The 14,006-nt window shown below is 44.2% G+C and overlaps 1 protein-coding gene across 7 annotated transcripts in view; it reads left to right on the forward strand.

The window, feature by feature from the left end:
- Positions 1-12,466, forward strand: part of Mettl16 (methyltransferase like 16) — a 56,041-nt gene extending 43,575 nt beyond the window's left edge. For 6 of the 7 annotated variants that reach the window (XM_017314719.2, XM_006533998.4, XM_006533999.3 and 3 more), the window contains 2 exons: positions 2,481-2,654; positions 2,770-12,466. In XM_017314719.2, coding sequence (XP_017170208.1) covers positions 2,481-2,654; positions 2,770-3,369 — 774 coding nt within the window. In that variant the 3' untranslated portion in view covers positions 3,370-12,466. The remainder of the gene's footprint in view (positions 1-2,480; positions 2,655-2,769) is intronic. The other variant, NM_026197.3, reaches the window with a different exon arrangement.
- Positions 12,467-14,006: the final 1,540 nt, after the last annotated feature.

Genomic DNA, 14,006 nt, shown 5'->3' on the forward strand with positions numbered 1-14,006 from the left:
CCTCCCTGTCTCTTCTGCTGGGTAATGGAGTGACAGTGTTGCTGTCTTCATGCTGCTATGAACTCCCCTCATCTTGTCTGAAACCTAAAGGACTAGGGATCAGCCTCTTAGTCTACTGTTTCTCAAGGGTAGTTTCTTCTACACGGGTTCAGCCATTTGGGGTTTTTCTTCTTTGTGCTGCTTTTGTTTTTATTTTGAGACAGGATTCAAGGTATATAGTTCTGGCCAGCCTAAAACTTGTGATTTTGTCTCATCTTCCTGAGGCTTCCATTCCAGGTGCATTTGAGTATTTTTGTTACTGCCTCCCCCATCTCTACTTCATCCCCCTGAAGCCTGCCTCCCCCGCCCCCCCCTCTGTCTCTCTCTGGGGTATGTGTAGTTTTTGGAAACAGGGCTTTTCTGTGTATCCCTGGCTGTCCTGAAACACACTCCGTAGACCAAACTGGACTCGAACTCAGAAGTCCCCTGCCCTTGCTTCTGCAATGCTGGAATTAAAGACATGTGCCACCACCACCGAGCTTATCTGAAACCTTGCATTAGTTTATTCTAGTATAGAGAAGTAACAGCTCTGGGGATATTGTTCAGTAATAGGGTACATACATATGCAAGGCCCTGGGTTTGATCCATAGTACTTGTCTGTCCCCAATTGCCAAAAAAGAAATTGAAAGATTGTTTCTTAGAAAAATGTTTCTAACATCACCTTACATGCTTCCTAGCATAGAAGCCACTGGCTATTTTTGAGTGTCTTTGGTGTGGGGTCACTGGTTAATGTGACAAAGCTTCACCAAGTACTTGGGTGTATGTACAGGGCCTGTTGGTGTTGCCAGGGAGAACTGGAGCTGGGGCCAGCACAGTTCCCAGGGGCTCTGGATCACAGGGAAAGGCCTTCCACCTGCTTCTCTCTTTGAACTTCCCCTTAGTATCCTCTCCTGGTCACTCTGTACCTTTCTTAATTTTTAAATGTTTTTACTTTATTGATTAGCACAAATCTGTATGTTAAAAATATGTCTGGCAACCACCCCCAGTCTTTAATTAGGGAAGACAGGCAGTTGGATCTCTGTGAGTTCTAGGCCAGCCAAAACAACATAGTAAAACAACACTGCCCTCTCCCCCCAAAAAAGGGATATTAGATATTTTCTTTATTTACATTTCAAATGTTGTCCCCTTTCCCAGTTTCTCTCTGAAAATCCCCTATTCCCTTCCCGCTCCCTTTCTCCCCCTCCCCCTGCTCCACAACCCACCCACTCCTGCTTCCTGGCCCTGGCATTCCCCTATACTGGGGCATAGAACCTTCACAAGACCAAGGGCCTCTCTTCCCATTGATGGCCGACTAGGCCATCCTCTGCTGCATATGCATCTAGAGACACAAGTCCCACCATGTGTTTTCTTTGATTGGTGGTTTGGTCCCAGGGAGCTCTGGGGGTTCTGGTTGGTTCATATTGTTGTTCTTCCTATTGGGCTGCAAACCCTTTCAGCTCCATGTGTGTATTCTTAGCTAAATGTAACTTAAGAGTACCATGTAGGAAATTTTAACTTTAAAGAAATAATTTAATTACTGTAGTGTCACTTCTGATATTTTAAGTGGAACTTGAGTCCCTCTAGTGGGTGGATTTTAATCTGCTTAAGCCCTAGGTAGAAAGTTTGAAGGTGCTTTGGATTCCCATGGCCCTAACTTTCTTTCTTTTTTTTTTTTTTTTCTTTCTTGGTTTTTGTTTTTGGTTTTGGTTTTTTTTTTTTTTTTTGGGTTTTTTGAGACAGGGTTTCTCTGTGTAGCCCTGGCTGTCCTGGAACTCACTCTTTAGACCAGGCTGGCCTCGGACTCAGAAATCTGCCTGCCTCTGCCTCCTAAGTGCTGGGATTAAAGGCATGCGTCATCACCACTTGGCTGGCCCTAGCTTTCAAGTGTAATGTTCTCATTGGTACTGGTATCCTTCGTGCCCAGCTTACAGGCAGTACATGGTCTGGACCCAACTTCTTCCACTCATCTGATTCCCATCATTCTTGGCCTGTGTGGTTTTTTTGTTTTTGTTTGTTTTAAAGAGGATTCTTGGGATTCAGGTGTGCATCTTAAGGCTTGTATTACCTACATTTTACAAACTGGGCTATCACCCTTGCCTGTGTGTAGTTCATTAGGGACATGCTTGGGGCACCACAGCTAGAAAAGGTGATTTAGTGTGGAGAATGTCTATACTGATAACTGGAATATAGCAAAGGTGATAGGTTTTGGAGTTTGAATCCCAACCTGCCATTATTAATGGTGCGACTCTGAGCTATAATGACATAGCTTGCCTTTTTTTGTAAAGTGCAGGAAGTGGTAAAGTTTTCTCCCAGAGCTGGCTTCAGCATCAGAAAGAACATGTACATAGGCCTTTGTGTTTCACACCCTGTGGTTGGGAACAGAAACCCGAAATGTCCCTGCTCACGTCCACGGTAGTGCACTTTATTAATTGTTGGGATAACTTTCTTCTTTTTTCTTTCAGTCACCTCCAAGTAAACGAAGAAAATTAGAAAAGCCAAGGAAACCCATTACTTTTGTAGTGTTGGAGTCTGTGATGAAAGAATTGTCTCTCAAAGCTTCATCTTTGGGCTCCGAGACAGCGGAAGGCATAGTGGTTGTAACAACATGGATAGAAAAGATCCTGACTGATCTGAAGGTGCGTGGCCTTTACCATCGTGATGGGGGGGAGGGGTATTTGTTTTTTATTGAAGGAATTTATTAAGTAGTGACAGGTGATTTCCTATAAAATTCTGGTTTTTCTTCCACATAAGGTGCAACATAAGCGAATTCCCTGTGGAAGAGAAGAAGTTAGCCTTTTCCTGACAGCCATAGAAAACTCTTGGATTCATTTAAGGCGGAAGAGAAGAGAGCGAGTGAGGCAGCTGCGGGAGGTGCCTCGGGCTCCTGAGGACGTCATCTTAGCCTTGGAAGAGAGAAAGTCCACTCCCAAAGAGCTGAGTAGTGGCCAAGACGTGGCCCACAGCCCCCAAGAGAGTGCCCTGTGTGGGCTTGATGTGCCGGGCGGCGAGGCTGCTGCTGATGGAGGCCATTGCCTCAGCCAGAAGTTACTGTGCCAGGAGGAGACTCCCGAGGCCACGGAGGATGAAAGGGATGAGGAAAGGGGAGGGATGGAGGCCATGGAAAGTTGTAAAGGCTCCAGCAATGGAGCCCAGGACGGAGAGGCTTCTGAGAAGGGGGATCGCCTGGATGGGGCGGCCGGACGCTACCTGTTTAAGTGTTTAGTCAACATTAAGAAGGAAGCTGGCGATGCCGTGGTTGAAATGCATTGGGTTGAGGGCCAGAATAGGGATTTGATGAACCAGCTTTGCACTTACGTACGTAACCAAATTTTGAGGCTTGTTGCTAGTTAATTCTTAATTTCTTCCTCAGTTAGAAAAGTGATGTATGGGGCTAGGGATATGATGCAATGACCTTATGTGCTTAGTATCCAGAAGTTACCCTGTGTTGAGTCCCTTACATCTAACATCATTACAAGGAAAAAAAAAACCCATATTATAAAATAGCTTGCTTTGGAGGTAGAGCCTATTGGGAGGCCAGCAGAATTTCACCACTGGTCCATGAGTGACACCATGTGGAATCTTCTTTAAAAAACACAAATTTAGTTGGATGTGCTCTGTGGCACTTGTAACCCCACTACTTGGAGGCAAAGGCAGGAAGATGGCTATGGGTGTAAGGGCAGCCTGTGCTACAGAGACAGACACTCGTCTAAATAAAAAGAAGGAAAAAGGAAAGCAGCAGTGGATCCATTTTTAACCCTTGCCCTCTTCACAGCAGCTAAACCTAGGAGGAGCAGATCATCGCAGCCAAAGGCCAGAGGGGCTCTGGTGGCATCTGGTGTGGGTCAGGGCTGCCTAGAAAGTGTCTGTCACCAAGGGTTGCTTGGTGACAAGGGCAACAGTGTTCTCCAGTGGAGGTCCTGCTCATGGCTGCCTTCAAGATATCTGCTTTCTCAAGGAAACAGAATTGAGCGAGCTGGTTCCCAGAAAGGAGCTAGCCTGTTGATAGGTGACGAGAGTGTCAGGGAGAGTCATCTTAGTCGAGCCAAGGAGAGGGCCTGTCTGGGGAACACACAGGAAGCTGCACGTTCATCGCCCACCACTATTCTGACATTGCCTATTTCAGAACCAGAGTTGAATAAGCAAAACTCTGAGATGTAGCTGAGGCACAATAAAGTGTACCCACCAACCCACCGACAGCATTGTTTTGTAACAATTGTACTGCCTTTTTTTTTAAATGTGAAATGGAATCTTTTGGTTTTTAATATAAGACTTAATAATTGAAAACTATTGATCCTGTTTGAATCCTGGAATTGGGGAAATACTTTCTTGGGTTTAAGTTGGGTAGATGGTTGATGTGACAAATGAGGAACTAAGTAAGGTCTATGTGTACTAGGTGGGGTGTAGGGGGTCACTGGTAGAACGTTCATCAATGTTTGTAGGCCCCGAGTTCCATCCTCAGAACAATAGAAAACAGGTATTGGTGTGGTGTAGACTGGAATCTTCTATGTTGACAGTTAATTGTTGACCAAATCCTGCTTTTTTGGTGGCTGCCCTTGTCACTCTCTTACTGCTCATCTGCTAACATTGGACAATACTGTGCCCAGAGTAACCATATGTGAAACACATTTCTAATGGGAATGCCAGGGTTCTGCAGATCTCTTTGGAGAAGTCTCAGCTTTGTTCTTCTGTGTCTCAGAAACAGTCTGTTGTACTGGATTCTTGACTTGCTGCCTAGGGTTCATAGGGACAAACTGGTATCGCTCCTGATACAGTGCCTGAGCTCTTCGGCATCCATAAAGTAGTTAAGCTCCATTTTCAGAGGTGGCTATACTTTTTGGCAAAGGTATAAGGAAATGTAAATAGTGCAGTGGGGTTGAAAGCTGGGAAAGAACATTTTAGCCATGGTCTTCCAGAGATGCTAGGAGCATGTTTTCTTCCCACAACCCTTCCCCCTGGAGATCTGATCTATGACATTGTGATCAGAAACCAACTTAGGAAAAAAACACTGTTCTAGACAATTTATCCATCCATTGGACAGCATGAAGAAACCAATATCATAAACTGTTCCAAGATTGAATTCACGGCCTTAGATTGCCTACATCCAGTAATTATGTCTATTTGGGAGTATGTGTATGTGAGTGCAGGTGCTTGCAGAGGCATCAGATCCCCTGGAGCTGAAGTTCCAGGCAACTGTGAGCTACCTGGTATGGGTGCTGGGAACCAAACTTGGGTCTCTGCAAGAATAATTCATACTCTTAGCCAACTAGCCATCTCCCTAGCCCCTGTTGTTGCTTTTGAGACAGGGTCTCATGTATCCTCAGACATGATGTGTATCTGAGGTTGAATTTAACATCCTTTTCTTCCAGTATCTGTATCCTTTGTGCTGGAATTACAAGTCAGAGTTATGTGGTACTAATGCTCCAGTGAACCTGGGACTTCTGTGTGCTAGGCAAATGTTCTCCCAACTGAGCTGCATCCTCAGTCGTCAAATCTAGTTTCCTTAATGAAATCCTGGGATCTCTGAGCTCAGTGGCAGTTAAGTGCCAGAGAACCTGGCAGATATTTAATAAATAATAAATGTTTGTTTCATCATAGGTTAGCAGATGTTCAATGATTTTGAAACAGAAATGGCTAGAGGTGCAATTGTAGTAGAACATTTGCCTAGCATGCACAGGGCCCTGAATTCAATCCTTAGCACTGCAGAACACACAAGTTACCTAGGAGATTGGCCTTCTAGCGGCTAATAGTATTTTCATGTTTTCTCCTGGTCTTTCTGTAGGTGTATGTGGTTATTTTGAGTTGTATTATTTTGTTTAATTTTCTGTTGTACTTTTTGTTTAGCTTAGATTTTTTTCATGTTTTTATAATTATGTATTTTTTTTACACATTTTGCCCATTTAAAATGCCCTTCCAGCACAGTATTGACTTTTGATTATGTCTAGTTGTTAGAGAACACTCTTTGTTACTGGAGTTAGATAAGTTGAATCTGCATCTGTGTTTCGTTCCTAGGGTTGAGACTCTAATGGAGAAGGCTGTATAGATGCTAAGATAATGTTCCTAGAATTTGAAAACGTTTGACAAGAGCAGTATCGCTATGGTCTTTAAAAAAAACTAGAGCTATGAGTATCTTTGCATTTTTGATTGCCTTTTTTTCTTACATTGTCTAATGAGATGACATTGTTTTGTTTCATTTCTCAAGACAAGCTTTCTCTGTAGCCTTGACTCTCCTGAAACTCACTCTGTAGACTAGGCTGGCCTTGAACTCACAGACATCTCAGTGCTGGAATTAAAGGTATGTGCCGCCACCACCTGGCAACATTGAAGACATTTTAAAGGGACATCTGAGGGTCTGGTCATATATGTGCTTTATAATTGAAGAGAAGTTTTTTAAAGAAATGAGTTAAGTGCTGTGGTATAGAATGACTCTCTGCTTAAGTGTCTAGAGTCAAGTTTGTGTTGGTGCTGGTGGATTGATATGAAATTAAATCTTTGTGGTATTATCTTAAATTCTATTCTGGTCCCTGGAATTGGCTTCTGATCTCCTGATAGCTAAAGTGGGAACAGAAGCTGAACTTGTTTTCCAGTGAGAACTAAAGTGCTTTTGTTTAGAATCTGCTGGGTTTTGTCAGTGTGGTTCCTTCACCCCATCTGTGCTCAGTTGTTCCTACATTAGAGCTTTGCTGTACTTTGAGACCAAGTTGGCAACTCTGAGGAGGACTTTGTGCTAACCTTAAGTGTTCAGGTCGATTAGTTAATTTTAGAAAACAAACCCTTCCATTTCATGATGGAAATCAAAGCTGCTGTGGTCCAATAGGAGTAACTGGCCAGGTGTGGAAAGATGTGAAAGTCCCATGCAAAGGCAGCCCAAGGCCATTTTGTTTTATTTTGTTTGGGTTTTGAAACAGGGTCTCATTCATTCAGGCTGGCCTCGAACTTTTGAGGTAGCCAAGGCAGGCACTTAACTCCTGGTTCTCCTGCCACCACTTGCGCAGTTTCTGGGCTTACAGATGTTGCCATCTTATGTGGTTTTATGTGGTTCTGGGGATTTAACCCATGCCTTTGTTAGTGTAGGGCAAGTCCTGTACAGCCTGAGCCTCATCCCTTATCAGAGAAGGGAGTAAATGCTGGCTGTGATGACCTCCTTGTAAGCTCAGCATGTGGGGAGTGGAAGGCAGGCTGAGGTCAGAGTTGCTCTTGCCTCCATTGTGAGTTCAGGGCAGAGGGAGTTGTGTGAGAGAGATGCTGTCTGTCTTCATAGCTTTCTTAACTTGCAGCACTTTTCTTCTGGAACCACACGGGGGCACCTTCAGATCCTTTAATCATGATCCTGAACTTTACTGTGAGAGTGGATCAAGTTATATCCATATCTGTGGAATTTTCTTTAAATATCCAGTTGTATCCAGAGAAGTACTTATGTAAGCAGGTATATTTTCACACAAAAAAAATTTAAATGGGAGTATAAGGAAGAATAACAGTTACTCCCTGCAGTCTTTATTTGGCCTGATTCCTTTTAAATGTTCTGTGTTTTTAGTCTCGCCTGAGCAGTTTTTCTCTTTTACACCCCTGTTGACTCTAGAATATACTCAGATTGGACCTGTCTTTTGGATCCATTTCTTTTCTTCTTTTTTATTTTTTTTAAAAGATTTATTTATTTATTATATGAGTACACTATAGCTGTCTTCAGACACTCCGGAAGAGGGCGTTAGATCTTGTTACGGATGGCTGTGAGCCACCATGTGGTTGCTGGGATTTGAACTCGGGACCTTCGGAAGAGTAGTTGGTGCTCTTAACTGCTGAACCATCTCACTAGCCCTGGATCTATTTCTTAAATTGTTGTGGGGTTAATGAGGATCCTGGGGAAGGGGTGGTAGTAACTGGTCAAAAGCTCAATGCTCCAGGACTGGTAAGATAGATCTCCTAGAGAAATGAGTTTCCATCTTGCTCTGAGTGTGATCTTATTGGCAGGCTAACATGCATGTGAGAAGTTACTCGTAGGAAGAGTGGTGTGGGTTCTCTGTTGTTTGTTTCTATAAACTAGCTGGGCCTTTTTTTCTTAAGGATGTTTCTGTATAGGTTAGAACGTGCATATGACTAGCCCTGTATGGTTGTAGGCTCAAGGAGAAACTCTTTGTCTCTTTATGGTACAAGGTCAGGGTCAGCAGTGACCCTTGCATGCTGTTTACAAACTTTAGTTACTGCTCCTTGAGTATGGAGGCGTCTTGGGCACCATCGGGAGTGCCCTGAGGAAGGGGAGAAGGGGATGTGTTTACATTGTTTTTAGGGAGTTTGTTGCTCTGAAGATTTCATTTGCTGAATGGCCATCTCCTCAGTAAAGTCTTGTCATGTTCATTAATAGAACAATTGGCCTTTGCCTCTTAAAGGAAGCATTAATGGTTTTGAAAGGTGCTAATCATCCCATGTGCCTTGTGTGGGTACCACTGTAGTGTTAAAATGCCTGGCTCAGGGTACTCAGAGCAATAGAGCTTACACATGCCTAAGATCCTGTTCTGTTCTGGAAAGATCTGCTGTGACTCACTCAAATGACTAAAACAGTGGTTCGTTTCTTTAATTGCTGGTTGGAGCAACTAATGCTGCCTTTGTGAATCTGTGCTTTTACCCTGGGAAACTATGTTGTGACTGAGTGAAGACCTCGTATGTCTTTGGGATATAGGCTATCTGGCTGTCTGAGTCCAAGCAAGAAAGCTCAGGGCCTCTAGGCTCTCCTTGGGAGATAGAAGATCATGGGTGTTCCTTAGCAACAGGGAAAGTGAACAGGAGAGCAAGGTACAGGGCTGAAGTTCAGCTGCACTTGGCAGAAGTGGCTTGGAAGTAAGCTCAGAGGAGGGCAAGCTTGTACTCCAGGTACTGTTCACCCAGGGCAGGGAGCAGTGGGAGAGCGCAGCTTGGCAGCCTCTCAGCACTGGGTTAGCAGTGCTGTTCCACTCCTTATATAGGGCACCAGTTTGACTGGGCTTCGGCCTCTGGAGAGTGAGACGTGAGAGCGCCCTGCCTGCGGGAGGACTCAACAGCAGGGGACTTCAGACACAGCAGGGGACTTCAGAAACAGCAGGGGACTTCAGAAACAGCAGGGACTTGAGACACAGCAGGGACTTCAGACACGATGACATTTCAACTTGTGTCCTCTCCTCACTGTGTGGAGAGTCGTAGAGCTTTGTCAGAAACTCTCCTGCTGTTGGTCTCAGGTGAGAAGGTTAAGACCTTGATTAAACCTTTAAGGGTAGGTAGGCAGCTGTAGAGTACTGCTTATGGACCAAGAGCAAAGCCACCTTGTGTGTCATGAAATGATCAGGAACTGACCATTGGTAGTACATCTTCCATAGAGATTGTCTCATGTAGTCACCCTATTAGGTGTTGTCGTATCCCTGCGTGGCTGCTGAAAGCAACAGAAGCTTCAAGACCTTCCGTAACTTACCCTAATGTTATTGACTGAGCCAAGGCACAGAAGCAGGATTTGAACTCAGGTCCAAGAAGCTAAAGGCTGGGCTCTAGCACCAAATATAGAAATGCTATGACAAATAATTCATATAAGGAAAAAATGCATTTTTAAGTCTGTTTCCTCCACCTCTACGTTATTACATGGCACAGGGAAGCCAGAACAAACACGGTTTTCCCACCCTCACAGTTCAGCACTTAAAGTAGTATCATTTACTTGCCTATGTCAGTGAGTGAGATCTAGTAAGTGAAATTAGTTACTTCTTAACTTATGCCACCAAATCTTCACAGAGCCTTGTATTTGGCAGTAATGTAGATAATTAAGTAGCTAATGAAACCATAAAATCAGTGTCTGGTGAAAGCACGTTGGACCAGAATCAATGTGAAATAAGTGATAATTAGGTAATGCCTCTTCAACAGTACATAATTATATAATAATAGAAGGAGGTTTTGTTCTGTTTTAAACACTATAGTTCCAAATATTTTACTATGGAGCTACACAAAACCCATACATATGCTTTGTAAGCTTGCCATTGAAGGTAGGATTGACACAAGATCATCAAGTTCTTTTCCTAGGAAGGCAAGAGAAACTGTAGGTTTGAGAGCCACAGGGGCCTTGGAGTCTAGAAGGAAAGCCAGGTATTCCCAGCTGGGGGACTTGGCTAGATGCTGTAGCTACTAGACCCCCAGAGGAGGTGACAGCTTGTTTTGCTAATTGTTCAAAAGAGCAGCCTACCTGGAGAGCGGGACCCTCTAGGGATGGTAGTTTCCTGATGATGCAGAAAGAGCAGGTGTAGACACAACACAACAAGAGAACCTGTATGGGGCTGTTTTCAGAAGAAGGTAGAGTGGAAAATGGTGCCATCAGCAGTTCAGGGGAGATTAAACAATGATACCTCAGAGAACAAAGCAGAGGCAACCTTCCCCTCCAAGACACTTCCTCCAAGACTGGCCACCACATCTCCAGCCTTTCACTTATCAAGTTTTCATATTTAAGATTTAGGAAATGAGTAAGCTACAATTCCATCACTCAAGTGAAATTTCATTTCGTTGTGTTTGTATGCATATGCATTTTAAACAACTGTGGGATCAGTCATTGTACAGTATACTTCTATAACATATTTAGCAGTATATTGTAATGTCTCCCCCCCCCCCCTTTCTGAGTATAAGGCTAATAGTCTGTTTTAGGAAAGCTGTGGAAATCAGAATGACCAGTACCCACCCTGCCCGAGGCCAGCCACTGCCACTTCTGTCCCAGCAAAAAGCCTGCTCGTTATATGCTCCAGTGTGTTTTGAACACACCGCACTAAGCTGGTTGTTCCTAGTTGGAAATGTTGATTGTCATGAAAAAGGATTTCCTTGTTGTAAAAAAACATTTTACCATATGTCCTTGAAAGTTTTAATGTAGTTTTTTGAGGGTTAAATTTGCCTGGAGTTTCCAAGGCAGAGAGTTCCACCCCCTTACTTTGCCCACTGGAAAGGGTCTGGGGTAACATACACTTCCATGAACGATTGGCTGGTTTTGCCATACCTTTGATAGTGATAGGATGCTGATTTTTAATTTCAGTTGGGCCTGACTGTCTGCATCTGTAAGTGTTAGTGCCCTTGGAGGCCGGAAATGGAATGAGCTGCAGGACATGCATGCTAGGAACTAAACTCAGTCCTGTGCAAAAGTAGCTCTCTCTGCACCATCTCTCCAGCCCCAGAGAGCTATTCTAAAAAGATTATCAATTGGAAAAAAAAAATGTGTCATGTTTGAATCTTATTATGGAACTGACCAGTGTCGTCTTCAGCTGTGTCTGTTGTTATTTCACGGATAGATCTTAAAATGTTAGCTTTATGTCTGTTAACTATTGAAAATGTCTTTTGCAAGGATTCCTTCCACTTGTGATTTCTTCCCCCTCCTCTTTGTAATGATGGTTTCATTTTTACAGTTAAGATTTTCTAGGGATAATCAAATCCATCAAACTGTGTCTTTATATTTGCTTTTGTGAGTAGAATCCTCCATTGCTCTGGAGTAGAAAAATGTTTGCCTATTTTCCATTATAGGGGTTTTATCCTTTCTTTATACAACATTTGACAATCTATAGGATAATGGTATTTATTTTAAGGATCTGTTTAATAGTGCAGTTATCACAGAGTGTCTTCAGAAATGGCCAATAAAGTGCCATGTAAAGCCACCAGTGGGGACGGGCACAGGACAGGCAGGGGATAGATATGTACACTGTATTCTTTGACTCCCTCCCCTGCCCATTCCCAACCTGGAAGTGGAACCTCAAGGTAGCTTGTGGCCGATAAGCCCTGAAGAGTGGCGCCAGCACTGCCCACGGGAGGCTGTTCTATTGCCTGTTAGGTATGAACCCCATAGTAGGCCTTTCGAGAGCACTGACATTGTTTCAGCCCTCTGCCTTGAGAGGACCTTCCCTATCTCAGCACATCTCCACCCCTGAGTGATCCAGCTGCCTCTTGAGTCACACTGTGTGACTCCGCCTCTCTTTACTCACAGCTCTGCCAGGACCCACTCCCTTGACCTGAATTAATTGACTCCGGAAGCCACATCCTTTTTCCTTCAAAGGCAAGTCTGAAGTCCTCATGCTTCCCTATGCCTTAACAATGGATCAGCTTCTTTCACCCCCTGGCACCCACAGCTTCCACTCCAGAGAAGACAGCAAGGTGCTTAGAGAAACCGAGGCAAAGGCTCTTCCTTTCTTGTTTCTGAGCTCCCCTTCTTTCTCTTCCTTTTTTTTTTTTTGTTTGTTTGTTTGTTTGTTTTTGTTTTTGTTTTTCAAGACAGGGTTTCTCTGTGTAGCCCTGGCTGTCCTGAAACTCACTCTGTAGACCAGGCTGGCCTGGAGCCTGAGCTCCGTCTCTGTATTACTCAGTACTCATACCCAGGATGGGTGCCTGGATAAAGCTCTACCCTTCACCTCTGTCACTGGTCAGGCTCAGTCAGAGCTTCTTCCAAGGCAAACCATTCACAGACTAAACCTGCATATGGAACGACACTAAGCAGAGTTAATGATTATCTGTTTTTAGCAATGGTGTGTGCGTACGCATGTGTGCTTTCTTTCCTTGTCCACTCACTTCCGGGAGACTTGCAGGGACTCTGGACCCCATACAGATAGTACTTGCCCAGATTTGACTAGCCCAGATAGAAAAGAGGATCAGGCCAGTTTTCAACTTGACAGCTTGGTGACCTTTGATAAGATCACCTTTTCTTGGGATCTTAGACCTTGTAATCACGCTCTTCCAGCGGTGACATGCAGTGAGGAAGTGCAGGGAAGTAGGTTAGACAGGAGGAGGACGTAAGCTGTACCAGTTTGGGAAGGGGAAGTATAGACTCTGGGGAGCCTTCTTCACTGATGACTGGACAGATGGCCTCACAAGGGTACCTCTGCCAGCATAACTTACGATTATCCTGATGCCTTTAAGACTTGGGTTCAGGGTAGCCCAGCCCCAAACACACTTCATTTCTTCGATGTTGTTTGGTGTGTTTTGGAAACGGTCTCATTTTGTAGTCCAAGCAGGCCTCAAAAGCTGGGAAGCCATCCCTCTGCGTGAGCCCAGGTTTTGAGGTGGTAAGGTGTGAGCCACCATGCCTGGTTGGAGGAAATTGAGATCTAGGAGCCCGACTTAAACTTAGTATTTCATAGCCTGCAGTGCCTGGAGTAGTTGCATTGTCTCTTGCTGTATCCAATATGGAGAACAACAAAATGAATTCTTCCTGATGTGAGTGTACAAGCCAATGCTACCGTCTCACTAAAGATCACCTGGTCTTACCTATAAACATACTTAGCCAGTTGTCTGGCATGTGCTTGTTAAATGAATGTTACCTAGTGTATCCCTGAGCATAGCTGTCTAATGTCCCTTATTTATAGATGGCTCTTTCCCTTTGGCCTTGTTTTAATTATGACTGGTGAAAAGTTACCTAAAACTAATCAAGATACCAAGTCAAGGCTAAAAGGATGGGGCGTCTCCTAGAATAGTATGAATAGTGTGAATATGTGTGTATTGAGCTCCACACCCGTTCCCACATCCCATTGTGGTCAGGGAAGTCATTTCCTAGAGCACTGGAGCTGTAAGTGTGTGGCTCTGTCGGGATGAATGGTACGAGGACAGGAACTCAGCACAGACAAGGGAGGAAGGCTTGCTATGGAATGAGCAGTAGGCATTGAGGAATAGCACAAGACAGAAGGAAGGCGTTGGAAATCTGCATGAAAAAGTGATAGAAGATCCTGTTGCCCTCCTGACCCAGACATCCTCAGCAGCTAGAAAAGACACAACAGGACTTGAGTACGTTTTAGAAGATGGCTGGCTCTGGGATCATTCTCCAACCCAGCGAAGCTTTTGCTGAAACATCAAACTAGACTTTCCCTTGAGTGAATGTGCTTGCCAACTTATGCCCTGGCTCCACCCATTGGAACAGGAAACTAAAACAGCCCTCCCATTCATTTCCCTCTTCTGTGCCTCCCTCTAGGTGTCTCACCTCCCCACTGTCCACTCCTGAACTTCCAGAAACCTTGGTTGATGAGAAA

The sequence above is a fragment of the Mus musculus genome, chromosome 11, assembly GCF_000001635.26.
Source record: "Mus musculus strain C57BL/6J chromosome 11, GRCm38.p6 C57BL/6J".
Classification (NCBI taxonomy): domain Eukaryota; kingdom Metazoa; phylum Chordata; class Mammalia; order Rodentia; family Muridae; genus Mus; species Mus musculus.